Source organism: Hermetia illucens, chromosome 4 (assembly GCF_905115235.1).
Source record: "Hermetia illucens chromosome 4, iHerIll2.2.curated.20191125, whole genome shotgun sequence".
Taxonomy (NCBI): domain Eukaryota; kingdom Metazoa; phylum Arthropoda; class Insecta; order Diptera; family Stratiomyidae; genus Hermetia; species Hermetia illucens.
The window spans coordinates 161759324-161776543 of record NC_051852.1 but is presented as its reverse complement, the minus strand read 5'-3'; the positions used below and the strand labels follow the sequence as shown (position 1 = coordinate 161776543).

At 43.0% G+C, this 17220-nt stretch overlaps 1 protein-coding gene across 1 annotated transcript; it reads left to right on the top strand.

Annotated features, from left to right (window-relative positions):
* Nucleotides 1-5528: 5528 nt before the first annotated feature.
* Nucleotides 5529-17013, top strand: LOC119655461 (translationally-controlled tumor protein homolog). The gene is made up of 3 exons (XM_038061362.1): nucleotides 5529-5684; nucleotides 6093-6351; nucleotides 16546-17013. Exons 1-3 carry the CDS (start codon nucleotides 5657-5659, stop codon nucleotides 16775-16777), a joined length of 519 nt encoding a protein of 172 aa, XP_037917290.1. The 5' UTR covers nucleotides 5529-5656; the 3' UTR covers nucleotides 16778-17013.
* Nucleotides 17014-17220: the final 207 nt, after the last annotated feature.

Genomic DNA, 17220 nt, shown 5'->3' with positions numbered 1-17220 from the left:
CTGCTCGATCTGGATGAAGGCAGTTAGTACGTCTCGGGTGGTTCTTCCCATGATGTCGATATCGTCAGCATAGGCCAGTAGTTGGGTTGGGGAGGTTCAAGAGGATCGTATCTCTTGCATTTACCTCAGCATCACGGATCACTTTCTCGAGGGCCAGGTTAAAGAGGACGCATGATAGCGCATCCCCTTGTCGTAGACCGTTATTGAGGTCGAATGGTCTTGGTCTTGGTCTTATCAATTTCGTCGGGTTACCGAATTCTCTCATGGCCATGTGCAGTTTTACGCTGGCTATGCTGCCATAGGCAGCTTTAAAGTCGATAAAAAGATGGTGCAACTAATGTCCATATTCCAGCAGTTTTTCCATCGCTAATCTGTTGCTGATTTGCCTGGAGTGAAGCCTCTTTAGGAGGGGCCAATGATGTTCTGCGCATATGGGGTTATCCAACCTAGCAAAATAGCGGAGAATATCTCATAGATGCTACTCAGCAACGTGATACCTCTATAATTGCTGCACTGCGTGATATCCCCCTTTTTATGTATGGGACAGATAATGCCTCGTTGTCAGTCGCCAGGCATTGACTCACTGTCCCACACCTTGAGCATGGGTTGATGAATCGCTTGGTGTAATTGGTCGCCTCCATATTTAAATGATTCGGCTGTAATTCCATCATCTCCTGGTGACTTATGGTTTTCAAGCTGATGGATTGCATGGACTATTTCTTCCATGCTTGGTAGTGGCAGAATTTGTCTGTCGTCTTCAGTATGCGGGACCTCCAATTCGCCGATATTTTCGTTGTTGAGCAGTTCATCAAAATACTCAACCCATCGCTCCAATATACTCATTCTGTCAGAAATCAAATTTCCCTTTTTGTCTCGGCAGGATGACCATCGGGGTATATAAGGCTTCATCCTTCTGACTTGTTGGTAAACTTTCACACCTTCCCCAGTTCACAGACTTGTTGGTTTTCCCAAGCTTAATTTTTCTGTCCATGAAGTCGCTTCTCCACTCGACGGAGTTTTTTGAGAGTACAGCGTTGCCCGTTATGCAGCATAATTCCGTTGCTAGTTTACATTCATCGTCGAACCAGCCGTTCCACGTCTTTTGGCGGCTGGGGCCAAGTATGTTTGTGGTCGTATCAATGGTAACGTTCTTCAGGTGGTTGTGAAGATCATTTGTTGATGCTTCATTTCCACGACAACTATTACCTGCTGTTATTGCGGCATCCATTTCCCCCTTATAGGTGTTACCGAGGGCTTTGTTGTGAATGGCTTCAGTATTTACTCTCATCTGATTGCCAGAAGGGATTGTAGGTGGTATTGTAATTCGAGTCCGGAGAGGAGAGGGGTCAGAGGGGATTGCAGGTGGTATTGCAATTTGAGCCCGGAGCGCTATGCCAACAAGATAGTGATCCGATTCTATATTGGCCCCCCTATATATTCTGACATTCATCAAGGCTGATAGGTGACGGTGTTCAATCACGTGGCCAATTTGGTTGAAAGTGGTCCCGTCTGGAGAGGCCCACGTATGTTTGTGAACCGCTTTGCGCGCGAACCAGGTACTTCCAACAACCATTTCGTGCGATACCGCTTACTGAATAATCCGGAGTCCGTTATCATTGGTATCCTTATGTAAGCCATAGAAGCCAAAGTATCGCCTGAATACGGGATCCGTCCCAACTTGACTGTTAAAATCTCCAAGTATAATTTTGATATCATACTTGGGACAGGCTTCAAGAATCCGCTTAACTGCCTCATAGAAGGTATCTTTCTCCAACTATGCAGTTTCCTCTGTAGGGCCGTAAACGTTGAGGCTTATATTTCTAAATTTGCCTCACAATCGCAGAGTGCATAGCCTTTCGCTTATATTTCCAATGCCTTCCAAGTCTCATTTTTTCGCTGACTAGGAAACCTACTCCGAGCACATAGTTTAGTGGATGGCCACTATAATATATGTCGTAGTGGCCCTTCTCCAGTAAAGCGGTCCTTGTCCAGAGCATCTTTTACGACGCTGTTACATCAGCTTTATATTGGGACAGGGTATCGGCTAGCTGCTGAGCAGCATTCGGTCTGTACAGGGAGCGCACGTTCCATGAAAACATGCGCAAGTCGTTATTCGTTCATTGTGAAGTCCTTCGTGTCCCAGGCTTCTTCTGTGACTTCGTAACGTCGGTTTTTCATGCATGGTTGTCAGCCCTACCCAACTTCCAACCTACAGGACCAGTGGGTACAATTTGTCCCCCCAACCCCCGAAATATGAGGAAACTTCAAAATTTCCAACTCTTTCCGCTTTTCGCGTGCACAAAGAAAAGTTCGACGGGTGAGGTGAGTCAAACGCGAATGACAAACTGGCGACACTCCCTGGCTTTTTGTGAAGTCCGACGAGTCAAGCAAAAAACTGTTCGTCCGAGCTATGCACCTTAACAACAGTCACAAAAAGGAAATCGTACTTAGCCGATTGTTAACTTGCGACAGACTTTCTATAGTGACGCACGCCCAAAACTCCCATCTGAAGCCTCCGCCCCCCCCCCTCGTGTCGAACGATTCACCCCCTTCGACAAACTGACTTTTTTGGTTATGTCGGACCAACAAAAGCGACGCTCCAGGGCTATACACAAGGATTGCATATTCTCCCTTGATCGGGCCATGTACACCGGTTTTTTCCCCAATCGTTCTTTCGCCGCGGAGTCGCTCACTTATGACGACCGACTTTCGAGCGTGGTACCTGATTTTTTTGAGCGATCTTTTGCAACGCCTGCTCACGAGTTGTTCTTGGCAGTCGGCTTAGTTGCTGATCGTCTCCACCGCACCGTGGGCTGAGATTCGGCCCTGGCTGACAAGCAAAAACACAAACACTACCATGAAATTAAGATCCCGATCGTGCACTGCTGCCTACCAAGCAGGTCACACACTTTTCACCACCCTCGTTCTTTCTCTTCTTGTTTCCCAGAAACCTAATTCCCCAGCCATGTAAAGTAGCAAAGCAGAGCAGGGCAGCCACAAGGATAGCCATCAGAATATTCAAACCTCGAAAGCGGCCAGGAAAATTATATCGACGTAACAAAGGATCAGACTATCAATGCCGAGTTTTACAAATAAGTTTTGGATCGTTTGCGCAAACGTATCGCACATGTGAGGCCAGAATTATGAAAACGCCGTATCTTTTCCCTCCTCCACGATAATGCCCGGCCGCATACAGCCACTGTTGTTTAGCAGTTTCTGACTAAAAATGGTGTAACACAGTTCAGCCCTTACTCCGACTCTCTGGATTTGAGTCCCCCAGACTATTTTGCTTCCCAAGGTTGAAATTGGAAATGAAGGGAACTCATTATGCAACGATTGAGGACATCCAAAAATCAGTAACGACCAAGTTGATAGTGTTTCCAGCTTCCGAGTTTATGAAAGCGATGGATAAGCTACAACATCGCGCCAAAGATTGTTTTGGTGTTAACGGAGATTATTTTTTGCATTTTTGAAAATTGTTTTCGAAGCGTAGTCTTAAAACGGTGTATTTGGTTCAGAGTTCACGATACATGTTATCATAAGTTGTAGATTCTATTCACCACCAAGACAAAGACACTTGAATTCCACCTATCACGGCTAAATGAACAAAGATTGGTTTTTTCTTCTAATGTAAAGTATCTGGGTGTAATCCTGGATCCAAAACTAAATTGGAGATTGAACATAGAACTGAGGGTTAAGAAGGCCTGTATAGCCTTCTTTGCTTGCAAGAGAACCTTTGCAAAGAAATGGGGTCTCCGGCCGAGGATGGCTCTTTGGATGTACACCGCTGTAGTGCATCCGATCCTAACGTACTATTGCATGGTCGCAAGCTTTGAGCAAAAAATACAATAGGATGAAGCTTAATAGGATTCAAAGAACGGCGTGTGCAGGTGCTATTGGAGCTCTGCAGTCCTGCCCGGCAGATGTACTCCTGTATCTTCTCCCCCAAGACCTCCACATTAAATATAGCGTGCCGTGCCGTCAGACTACGTGAGTCTGGATGCTGGGCAGCGAAGTCCTACGGCCACGGCTACATCCTAGACGAAGTACCTAGGGAAATCTGGGCATTCCCCATGAATTATGCCAGAAACAAGCTGAAATTCACGAGAAACTTTGCTGTGGACTTTCCAACCAGGGTAAGCTGGAAGACCGGGGGCGTGTTGCAAGGGCATTACCCAGTATTCTTTACCGGTGGATCAAAGATGGCCTGTAGAGTCTCCGCGGGGGGTTTTCTCGAATACACACAGTGTATCCAAGTCGTATGATCTCCCAGGTTTCGCCAGTGTATTCCAAGCGGAAGTACTGGCGATATTGGAAATCTGTCGATAGTTGGAGCGATATTCGAGCCCCAAGCGTAACATAGCCATTCTGACCGCCAGCCAAGCAACCATAAAAGCTTTGTACTCAGCAATGACATCTTCCAGGCTGGTGGGGCAGTGCAGAGACGCGCTGAACCGACTGGGCGGTCACCCTCCTTTGGGTTCCCGGGCATAGGAACATAGAGGGGAACGAGCGGGCTGACGGATTGGCCAGGCGAGGCTCTGCTCTTGGCAGCCCTTCAGCGAATACAGTCGGTGTTTCGCTGGCGGCTGTCAGGGGCAGAGTCTACTCGCACTACCTAGTAGCCGCGGACCTTAGATGGCAAAGGCTTACCATTTGTGCCAAGTCAAGGAGAATTTGGCCTACTTATAATATAGCCCGATCAGGAGAGCTCCTGGGCTAGACGCGTGCAAATGCATTCAAGATTACGGCGGTCTCCACGGGGCCCTGGCCCATACCCTGCAGGCTGGAGATATCTTACAATTCGCATTGTCGAAGTTGCGAAGATGGAAGGGAAACCCTCATGCACTTTCTCTGCGATTGCCCAGCTCTAGCTAGAGTCAAGCTACGGACACTGGGTAAACCATTCTTTGGGGATCTCAAAGAGATTTCTAGCTGCAGGGTGGGAGAGCTACTTTCCTTCGTGAATGCTACGGGCTGGTTCTGAAGATCCGGGACGGCTAGACTCTGCCTCCCTGCTCTTATAACAGCAGTCACGGTCTTAGGAGTTTGTGACATCAAAGCGGCGCATCACAGCGCTAATTGAGCTCCTCGGAGTTACCTGCCTACCTACCCTATCATATCAATACCACTCTCGACTCTATTATAGCTTATAGTTCACTGCATCAAAGTTCATTATAAGCGATATATTTCAACAAAAAACTTTAATGTAGGTATTTTCTGTAAGTATCCCTCATGATCAGGTAACTCGATGAAAAGTTGGAAAAGTAATTAAATATTTTCCATAAAAGAAGAAGATTTGGTCTAGGCTTCTTGCAACAATAGAAAATATATATTTATCTGAATAGCATTTTCCCCTTAAACAGTAATGACAACTGTTTTTGAAGAGAACGATCGTTTCGCCATCAGCAATCAAATCTAAAATTATCTTAGCCTGATATTTGCTTGCACCTTACTGCAACGTTTATCGCGACAACACCAATTTCTCATCCCACCCCTGCTTAGTGTCGCATCTACTCGCCACAGTTGCATTGTGTCGCTAGTGGGCGCGGCCATCAGACGTCTTCGTCCCTCGGTCGGTCTTTTCCGGTTTAGCCGTTGTCGTAGACGTTTGTGCTGTCGCGTCGTAGGATAAATCTTTCTCCATCTTCACAAAATGAGGCTGTACAAGGACCTTATCACCGGTACGTAGCGTGAAACTAGGGTTTTTCTACAAAGACGTGAAACTTTTCGTGAAAATGACTCATTACTGGACCGATGTCGGCCATCGATACGATTGTTTGACGTTTCGAGGTTATCGGAGTGATGCGGCGTCGCTTCGAGAATTGGCAAATGCAATTTCGACGCCCTGCAACCGATTTATCGTGTTGCTTTGTGCATTTAAGCGTTAATTTGTTGTGCATTTGCGGGGAGTATGCAGGAGTTATGCCTAGAATGGCTAGTGTTTACGTTAGTGACAGATTGTTGAATGAAGGCTGGCTGAGGGCATTCTGACACCTTGACCTACTTCACGCGTGGCAATTTTTCAAGCCGATAAAATGCCTGCATTGGAATTTAGCAATGAAGAAGTAATTTTTGGTTTCTTTTTACAGGTGACGAGATGTTCTCGGACACGTACAAAATGAAGCTGGTGGACGATGTGATCTACGAAGTTTACGGCAGATTGGTGTCACGTACCGAAGGCAATGTCGAGATTGCTGGATTCAATCCGTCCGCTGAAGAGGCCGACGAGGGAGGCGAAGCTACAACTGTGTCCGGTGTAGACGTCGTGCTGAATCATCGGTTGGCTGAAACATATGCGTTCTCCGACAAGAAATCTTTCACTCTGTACCTTAAGGATTATATGAAAAAGTGAGTAGTGAACGGGAACGACTTAGTACGTACGCAGTGTGTTTTCTATGGTCAGCCAATTTCGGAAGATGTTTGGCTTCCCAGTTGACCCTGACTTGGGAACGGTCAATGTTATTCATAATCGGTATTGCGGGCTAATGGTAGTTAAGGCACTTTTCTTGAGTTTGCAAATCGCTCAGTGTTTTGTTAAATCTTTGTAAGTGCCGACAACAAATTAGGGGTTGATAAACTGTGGCTGATTTCCTTTAATGATACCCGTCACAACCTGTCCAACCCCACACGTATGCAAAAAAGTTACTACTTTGATCGTAGTTTGGACGCTAATAAGCGAAGGGAAAGTCATTCAATAGCGTCAAATTCCGAGCTGATGTAGTGTTGCATACCGAGGAGAATATTTCTGCAAAAAAACGTTTATTTCTGGTTATATGCGGAGGTTATTACATAAGAATTTGACCAGAACGTTCGTGCATGAAGATCGCAGTTTCCAGCTGTTTTTTGTTATAAACACGCATTGATATTCGCTTCGGGAATTTTCGGAATTCGTAAATTATAACTTCTGGTGATAGAGTTTGCCAGCGTTTTCTTAAGAATTTGCATGTTCGCCCGGTTCGACTTTTTCCGAGAGGAAGTGAAGTGTCCGGATCGATCGGTGGATACTGCATTTCGTTTTTAAACGCAAGGTCACGGTTTAGTCCAGGCGCAAATAAAATTACAGAGGGACGTCGGTAAACAAGAAGTAAAATTGTCTGTTCGCAGGCAGAGCGGGGTTAGCAACACTCTTCTACCTCTAAAATACACGGGGTGACTTTCATGCATCTTCAGTGTTTAAGTTCAGAACCTTATTCCGATGGTGTCGAAGAAGAAATACTTGCAACAATATTCCCTAGAAATCAGTTACTTGATTAAAAGAAAAACAGAGAAATCATCCTAGAAGACATTTTTTTTATGAGGAGTATTGTCCTGAAATCCATGATCGATTTCCTTACTGGAATGGATTCATTTTGGATGCTAATTTCTATCTAGGACAAGGCGCAGTCATTGAAAATTTCGGCATGAACCTTTGCAGCTCATGGACGTTGTCAAGGATGCAAACATTCGCTGTTGTATTCATTTTTCGTGTCGCAATACGCCAGGGTGAGTCACGTTACCTCTACAAGCTATGACTCGAAACTGTCGCCCGGCGTTAAAATTCACCAGATATCGCCTGACTGAGCTGTAAATAAGTTGTACAAGGAAGAATGCCATTCCCGTTTAAGGAGTCGAAATAACTCCTTCCCTAAGAGTTTTACTGCAAAACTAATTTGATTTGAATATACAAAGCTAAATTAGACTTTCCTATTTAAAAAAATTCGTAAATATGTCGTCAAAAATTTGTAAATATTCGTCCTTTAACGTCTGGCCCACTTTCATGCCGGGGCCTTCGAATGCCGGGAACCAAGGGGGTAACAATGGTTGATTCTTTTTTGCAACATTGTCTCTAAGAGAAAGTGGTAATTGGTTGGTTTAGGGATTTCTATACCGCTTCTTGACAAATATGAATATGGTTGCCATTTACCCCTTGTTGGGGGTTTTTTTTTGGCAAAATTGGTCTCTTTTTACATAAAATTTGGTTTCAAGTGGGCAAGATTCTTTTTTGTTGACAACCCCTATCCTTGGATGAAACGCTTTCAAATAAACTTGTTTGGTCACAGATTCTCCTTTTTGGAAAAAATGAGGTGGCATGACATCACCCTCACTGGACACAGCACTTAATACATGAACACTGGCCGGAAATTCCACGGGGTTGCAAACAAGTCATCGATCATTTCTGTGATTAATTTTTTCGTCAAAAAAAAAAATGTTTTTTTTAATGAAGAGATAAGGGGTGGCAGCGAGCCATTCGCTTCATTCTGGAATCCTCAGACAACTGCCTTATCTTCATTGTGGGGGAGTGATATCGAAGTTGGATAGTTCTATGCATTGCCTTACAACTCATACCCACGATTGTCGTCGCTTTCGGAACAGAACACCGTGGATCCTCTAAAATCATCTTTTGACTCCTTTTTAAGGTTTTGTGTAAAACAAAAACCATATTAAAATCGATTTACTGTCTGTCTATCCGTCCGTCACACGCATTTTTTCGGAGACTAGCAGCGATTGACACCAAATTTGGTGGAAAGATGGGAACTGTTAACGACGCATGCAGTGAGTGCATCCTTTTACATCGAATTTAAGGGGAGGCCTCCACATACAAAAGGGAGTGTACATTTTTTTTCACCAAATATAACCATGTTGGGTATCAAATGAAAGGTCTTGATTAGTACTTTCCGAAGCTGGTCTTAGTTTTGATATTTGTTGGAAGGCCGGGGAGTTCGGGGGGTCGAAATTGGTTATTTATTTCACAGGGCCATTCTCAGAAACTGCCCAACCAAAAAATCTGAAAAAGATGAAGAGGCTGCCACTATATGGTGGTTAGGCTCCGAAGTACCTTCCATATCGATATCCCTTCAAATAAAGGTAATAATAGTATATTATAATTTTCAGTAACTGACTGCAGAACCCCCCTCAAGTTCATCTTAATACACGAAATTTTGCAGCAATATAGGGTGTAATACAGAGCTTGATCCTACCAAGTTTGGTGGAAATCACACTATTACTAACAAAGTTATAATAGGTCAAAGTTGTCACTTTCAAAATTTAAGATTTTAAATGTCAATATTGCCCGAAAGTGGATAATCTCACATAATATATGCGTATATTACGTGTTACGTACTAATGGGATAAATTTACACTCAAACATCTTTCATACCTGAAGCGTCCAGCGTCCGGTTTTTCCCGACGGCGCGATGTTTAAATGGGTTGAGCGTCAGCATTTCAATCTCGTTGCTCTGGATTCGAATCCCAGTCGTCATGGATGTCTCTGTGTTTGTCTCACTGTTGTGAGCTTATCACTCGCACAGCATTAAGTGTGATGATAATTAATCTGAAGCACATTCTTATCAGGGGCAGATGCCCTATACCTGCATTAAGGAGTGAACAGGAAACACTAAGAAGAGTGGTTCCCTTAAATTTTCTTATGCAGTCTAGAATTGGCTGGCTGCAATTTTTGAACAAATTTTGAAGATCCAACTCTGCGTCCTACTCATTCTTTATTCGGTGAATCAACTGCTGCATATTTCTTGGTCTGTGCTCCATAAATACACCCTCCTTCCACCTGGATTACAAACTTTCTATGGGATTCAAGTCGGAAGAATTGCCAGGCGAATTTTTCGTTGAGGGTGTTGGGAGTCCTGAGTCTACACCCATTTGGTGACGGATCCGAACACTTGGGAAGCAACTTCTTGTTTTGTAGTCCACGGACTCTTCTTTTTGGGGTTAAACACTCAAATTTGCAAAAAAAATAACGAACAAGTTGATTGACGGTTTCGTCCAGGGCAGAGGGAACTCATCAGACGCTGCCTCACCTCTGCCCTAGGTGGCCTTCACTATATATATATATCATTATCTCTCTACTTAAAAATTAAGTAGAAGTTAGTAGATATAAGAAAAAATTACAGAGTCACACGATTCTCTAACGTGAGTTTTTTTCCCGTACATTCGTAACGCAGTGGTCGAAAAACTTTTGCGAATTAGTTAAACAATGCAACTCAAAAAATCGGCGGTTGAGGGAGACTTAAAGGGTATCTTTATTGTGTATGTTAGGTGGCTGCCAGGTGTCTCAGTTGCTCTATCTGATAAGCAGCTTCAATAGAATATTGCAATTCGTATCGCTCTGCTTCATGTAAGATTGCCAAACTTTTTCGTGAAATTAGCTTTCTGGTGTTGTTGTATTCCCTATGTATATGTTGCCCCATGTGATGTTATGAACTTTCCCTATAATACGCCGTGTACCGTTGGTACCATGTCGATTTTCAAACTTTTTCTCACTTTTTAAGTTTTGACCAAACTATTGAGTGCATGATCCCTACTTTTCTCATTTCGATCTTGTTGACGAAGTATGCCAGAGCCTTGGTGTATTACGGTTTTTCCTACATGAAACTTTCTATGACCTAGAATTGGAAGCAGTTCTTAGCTCCGGTGTCACGGACACAATTCTTCTCTACTATAAACATTCTGCAGTGAAGCGCACTGAACAAGCTGTGGATCATTGCATAGAAACGGTGTCTTTTTCCGTGGGCTGTCGTGTTTCTTTCTAAAGCCGATCGGTACGAACTATATATGTCAAAGAGAATCGTTTCCCCCCTCTAATAAGTTTTAAGTTTAGAAATGAGTGTTCGATGTCGTCTTCAATTTCCAATGTGACTTCGGCACCCCTAGCATTTTCACTTTATTTTTCTGGACAATGGTGAAAATGTCACATACTTGTCTAGATTTTAGGTAGCAGGCCTTTCGAGTGTAGATCATTCTCAATCCGAATCGTAAACAGACTCAAAAACGGTTCCTTTGCAAAATTTTCCTTTAAAAGCTCGGTTGTTCTCTGCTATGCATTTCCTGACAGTTTTAATGCCAATATCGGTTTTCCGGTTCTTAGTCAAGGATTTTGCCTTAAGTCGGTCAGTTAAGCCTAAGCAGTCCACAGTGCATTCGGCCGCCTGTTGGACCGAAAACACCATCCACACATTGGCAACCCAGACGACACCATTAGTTCGATTCTAACCGTGAAAGGCGGTGTTCGAATATTTATAAAAAATGCTCACCAGCAATGAAGATGTACAAGAAATTTTCGCTCACTCTCAACAGCCCGTTTGCAGCGACCGGTCGAAAGGACGCATCAACGTACATAGGTACAGGCCGACCCGATGACTGAATCGGTTTTCAATCGATCATCGGCCGTCTGAACATTCCAAACGACAGACTAGTCGGATCCCGCCCACGTTCCGGTTGCCGGTTAACGGCGTAATTACTGGATCGTGGATGGCGGGCGTTAGTAATTACTTCTGCAGGTAAAAAGGTATTCTCAAACAAGGAAGGAATGGTTGAGCAGCTCTATACTTACTCGATCTGGTGAATGGGCTACAGTATTGTATTTTGTATCACTGCGTGATTGATCAGAAGCCGAAGTCAACAGAGATAAATTATCTTCCTCTTCGTCACCCTCTTCACTTTCCTGCTCTTAGATTCCAGAGGAAATAAAGTCGAGGTGGTTTTTCAACTCAGTTTCACTCAATATTTTGATGTTTATATCATCCCGCAAAGAGCTATGTACTTGTTCATCATTTACCGAGGAAGTTATCTCCAATTTGTCAAAGAAAAAAATTCAGTAAAAAAGTCACTTCATGATAACAATAATTTATAATTTTTCATATTTACCTCAATTATCACTCTACAATCACGAAAAAAAAATTCCCCTAAACGCACGCGCGTGCTACATGTGTAACCAGCAATCTTCACTAATGATTTTTAGAGGCGTTTGTGCACCGCGGCATTTTGGAATGCTTTTGGCGGGAAGGGAAGTTACTTTTCAACGAATATGCCAATGGAGAACTGCGTTATGAAATTGCTTCGCGCATTAACGCAACCTGGATGAAGTGGCGTTCCACAACTGGTGTTCTTTGTGATCGACGTATCAACGAACATCTCAAATCTAAAACTTACCACAATGTCGTCCGTCCAGTCGCTCTCTATGGTTCTGAGTGTTGGCCGACTATAAAAGACAATGAACGGCGTCTTGTGGTAATGGAGGCGAAGATGTTACGTTGGACTAGTGGCGTCACACGTTTAGATCACATCCGAAATGAGGATATCCGCGATTGTTATGGGGTTGCACCGATCGTGAAAAAGTTGCGAGAGAGGCGTCTTCGATGGTATGGTCACGCAATTCGTGCAAACGAGAATTCACTTGCCAAGATTGGTCTGAACATCGAAATCGATGGTAAACGACCAAAAGGCAGACCTAAACAACGGTAGCTTGATACGCTAGATGGGGATTTGAAAGCCTCGAGATTGCACCCAGATCAGGCATTCGATAGAGCCAAATGGCGAAGCCGATCACGACGAGCCAACCCCGCTTGTGAACGGGATAAAGGCTGAAGAAAAAGAAAGAAGAAGAATTACGCTCCAAACGTAAGAGTCCAAGGGATTTAAATCAGGACTATTAGGATTCCAGAATTGCTTGGACCAATACTTATTCACGTTAATTGAAAGTCAATTCTGGACCAAATGGCTCCTGTGGGCTGGGGCGCCGTCTTGTTGGAAAACATGGCCTTCCGGAAGCATCCACGGCTTGACATTTTCTAGGACTTTCAAATAAACTTGCTTGGTGACAATTTCTCCTTTTTGGAGAAAATGCGGTGGACAATGGACACTGGTCGGAAATTTCTCCCGGTTGCAAGTAAGCCGATCATTTGTGTTTATTTTTTTCGTCGGAGAAAAAAACTTGATTCGTCCCGCTGCTTCATTTTTCAAGGAAGGGATAAACAGTCACAGCGATCCATTCATTTGATTCTGGTATCGGAAGTCTTTTTTGACAGTTCTACGCGTTGTCTTACCACTCATATCCACAATTGTGGCCATTTTCCAAACAGAACACCCTGGATCCTCTAAAATCAACTCTTGAGCTCTTATAGCTTTCGGGGTCCTTGATGGACGTTCCTTCCGGTGTAGCTTCCTTCGAACTGTTCTTGAGTCGTGTGCTTTGATACATTGTCGTATACGGTCCATCTTGTGTATCCAAAAAACTGGATTATTTCCGTTCCAGTTCGCCCAGTCGGCTTTCAACTATCGTGGCTCTTCAATCGTATTCTGCATTTTGAGGTTAACGTTGACTACAATAAATAAGTGAACTGTATTTGTAGTCTTGCGAGTCTTTCAAAAGACCTATAATATCGGAAGCGCGTTATCGACTTAGGGAATACACCTACTTCCTTCCTAGCATGCCTAGTGACTACACTTTTGATATCCGATATACTCTCTGGCCCAAGAGTTCGCGTACTTTTTTTTGATTCGTTGTCTGAATGCGAGGGTGCGCAGAATCGTGCATCGAACGAAAAACGGCCGGAATACATGGCCTGGGTACCTTTTCAGAGAGTTCGCAGTAGACAGAGGAATGTAAGTTGAAAATAAGAAACTCCTTGAGCATGTATTTGGACTGCGATTGCAGGGTTTGAAGAACTGCATCATCCTTCTCCTTCTTGGTTACAGCGATTGCCGAAAAATCGACTGCGGCTGGGATGTTGATCTCGGAGCTCCGGGACAAAGCGTCAGCGACTAAATTGTCTTACCCTTGGACGGTTTGTGTAGACTGCAAAACCACTCGTGAATCCTTGGTCTTAGGACCAGACAGGAAGGCATTAAGTAGTGCCTGGTGATGAGCGGCTTTGGGCGTAGAAGTTTATCATGCCCAAGAACCTCCTAAGACCTTTGACCGGCTTTGGCAGCGGAAAGCTCGCGATCGTTTGTGCTTTGGGGTCGGGTTGAATGCCGCCAGGGGAGTGACCCAGATATTTCACCTGCTGCTGGAGAATTAGAAATGTTGCGATATTTTTGGAAACAGCATGCCAAGACTCACGTCTACTTGCCGAAAGTTGCAATGACCGCGGGGTTTGTTGTCGCTAATTTTAGCTGCTGGGGAAATAGTTTGATGGGTCTGGGATACTGGGAGGATCGAGACTTCCGCGCCTGTGTCTACCAGATAATCGCATCTACTAAGTGGGGTCGTACACGTGGCTTGATCCGAAAACCTACGATGGTCCCAGCACACGCCGGAATTCTATGTGGACCGCGGCGACCGGCTAACCGAACACCCATTTCTCCAGGCCCTGTTGACGAGTTCACGTTTGGCCACATTGTTTGTAAGCGCGGCCAATTGCCCCCGAAGTTCCATCACCTCGGCGGACTCGTGCGACACCTCCATGATCACGAGGCACCAGTGCACCTTAAGGGAATTGCCGTCGGCGAACGCTTTGGATTTTGGACCTCCGCACAGACTTTGTCCCTATCCACCTGCTTCATTTCCCTCCAGCTGGCTGGGTGTCCGGTCGCCAAGCGTTAAATCTGTCAGTAAGTGATTCAGCTTGGTGTCTCACTAACCGACAGGCGCTTAATCAGCTGGTCCTGCTTGTAAGTTAAAAAAAAGACAACAGATCCACTTTGCGTAAAATACCTTTGTTCAGGAACCGATGAATAATCGACTTACTCTTTTGCCGTTGATGGTTTCGGAATTGTCGGTAGCCTTGGTCCCCTTGCTATGCCTGGCGTTCTTGAAATTTGCAACCTTTTTTACGTCAACAACGACGGTCTGTTGCCTATCACCAGTGGCGAAATGACCAAATGGAGGGAACTCCTGGAAGTACTAATCCATTAAGGTTTTGTTAGGGCGAGGTTGACGATGGCGGTTGACTTTTGTTTGGTTGTGGAACAATCTATGGTGCTTGTGCGACACCAATAAAATAACTTTCTGGAGCAAAATATTGAGCTGTACTTCTTTGGTCTGAATGCGAACTGGATCCGCGTTACGTATATCGTAACTTCCAATGCAATTTGTTCAGAACTTCTAACATCTCCTTAATTTTCTTGTTATGGACAAAGGCCTTCCAAGTGTAGATCTTTCTCGAACCTAATCAAAAATAGAGTCACTCAAGAAGTGACAGAGGGTTCTCCATTGTCAAATCTCCGATTTCTTTGTAAAATTTTCCTCTGAAAATTAGAAAACTCTCGTCTTATGCATATCCCGGCAGTTTCATGAACAGAGCGACTTTTCATGTCAAGAGTTTTTCCTTAGTAATCACTTCTCCAGGTAAAGCAGCGTTTTTTTCACCTGGGGTGCTTGGAAACGAGGGAGGAATGGTTTAACAATAATTTTAGCTTTTCTTGCTATCACCAGATCCAGTAATCTGGTAGATGGACTAAAATATTTTGCGATAGTGATCTGGAAATAAGCGACGAAAACTTTTGGTACCATTGCATGATAAGAAGCCAAAGTCAACAGAAATAAAGTATCTTGTTTTTCGTCAACCTTCTACGCCCTCCTGCTCTCAGATTCGAGGGAAGATAAAGTCGGAAGTAGTTTTTGCATCTGAGTTTCACTCAATATTTTGGTCTTTATATCATCCAACAAACACCCAAGTACTTGTTCATAATTTATTGTCAAAGAAAAAATTATCTATAAGAGAATAATTTAGTAAGAAAAGCAAAAGCCAAAAAGTCATTTTATGATAAGAATAATTTATAATTTTTGGTATTTACCTCAATTATCACTCTACAGTCACGAAAAAAAAATTACCCTAAACGCACGCGCGAGTTACATGTGGAACCCGCAATCTTCACTAATGATTTTTAGAGGCGTTTGTGCACCGCAGCATTTTGTAATGCTTTTGGCGGGAAGGGAAGTTACTATTCAACGAATATGCATAAATATAAAATAATAAATAAAAGCAATCCACAGCATCAAATCATCAAAAAAACTTCGAGAAATGTACCATCTTTGGCTACATAGGTAGCCCGCGCGGTGTTTTTTAGTGTCAATTGAAAAGTCTTATCTATGCTGGTCGGTTGGTTTGGGTTTCTAAATTTTATTTGAATCTTTGCATATGTTGCGTCCGAATAACCTGTATATTTGTTTGGGGATTGTTTGGTGGAATACATCCTGGTAATATTTGGGGGAGAATTTGAACGCAAAAAACAAACAAAAAAATCAAATCCGATTTTTAATCGGGAAGAAGCAAAAAGCCTCAGTCGATTAGTATCTATTAAGGATGTACCGTTACGATTTCCAAATGAAATGTTCTACCACACTCCAAGACCTAGGTTCGAACTGGACTGTTGGGCCATTAATTTTCTTCGCAATATAATTCTCATTATGAATAACCTAATTTTTCCATTGCGAATAATTTAGTATTAGTTTGTTTGAGGATTGAGGGATCCTAAGTCCGCATTCACTTGATGTTGGACCGAACCAAATGGGAAGCAAATTATTCCTTTTTTTGGTCCACGGATCCTTTGTTTGGGCATAGCACCCAAGTTTCAAAAAATAAAAAGCGAAGGCTGTTTTACGGTTTCTTATAAGAGGTGAGGCAGCGTCTGACGAGTTGTCTCTGCTCTGGTAAGAAATCGTAAAGCCTTCTTCGCTTTTTACTTCAGTATTAGTTTATCAGTTGAGAATAAATTTAAATTTCTCGTAAAATTTTTATTTTCATTTCTAAGTATATAAGTCATGTATATAATGAAGCCATCTTTAAAATTTGTGATCTAATGTCTTGAACGTTTTTCCCTTTCCAGATTGGTTGCCAAACTCGAAGAACGCGCACCTGACCAAGTTGAAACATTCAAGACTAACATGAACAAAGTTATGAAAGATATCCTGGGCCGTTTCAAAGATTTACAATTTTTCACTGGTGAATCGATGGATTGTGATGGCATGATCGCTATGTTGGAATATCGTGAAATTGACGGTCAAAGTGTCCCCGTATTGATGTTCTTCAAACACGGTCTTGAAGAAGAGAAATTGTAGGCCTGTTTGTTTTTATTTACTTCTATTTACCCTTATCTTATATATTATTATTTTTTATTGAATGTATACATCTAAATAATTTAATTTTTATACAATATGTGAACAAGAAATGAAAAAAGTATAAAAATAATAGTAAAATTGAAACGAAGCAACATCAAAACAAACACATACGGAAATAATGACCGATATAAGAACAGAGAGGAAGATTAAAAAGCCGATGATTGAGAGAAACAAAAGTTTTTTATTTCATTGATATTCTGTAAATGGGTCTAGTAGCTATTCATTTACTTTGGCTTCGATATGATATTTAAAGTTGAAGTAAGTGCCTCAGTATAGTGACGAATATAAAACGTTTGTGTATATTTAGTACGTAATAGGTTTTCCATTATTTTTCATAAGGTATCAACACACAATTTCAAGTGGCTGGAATCCAAACCTCGAGA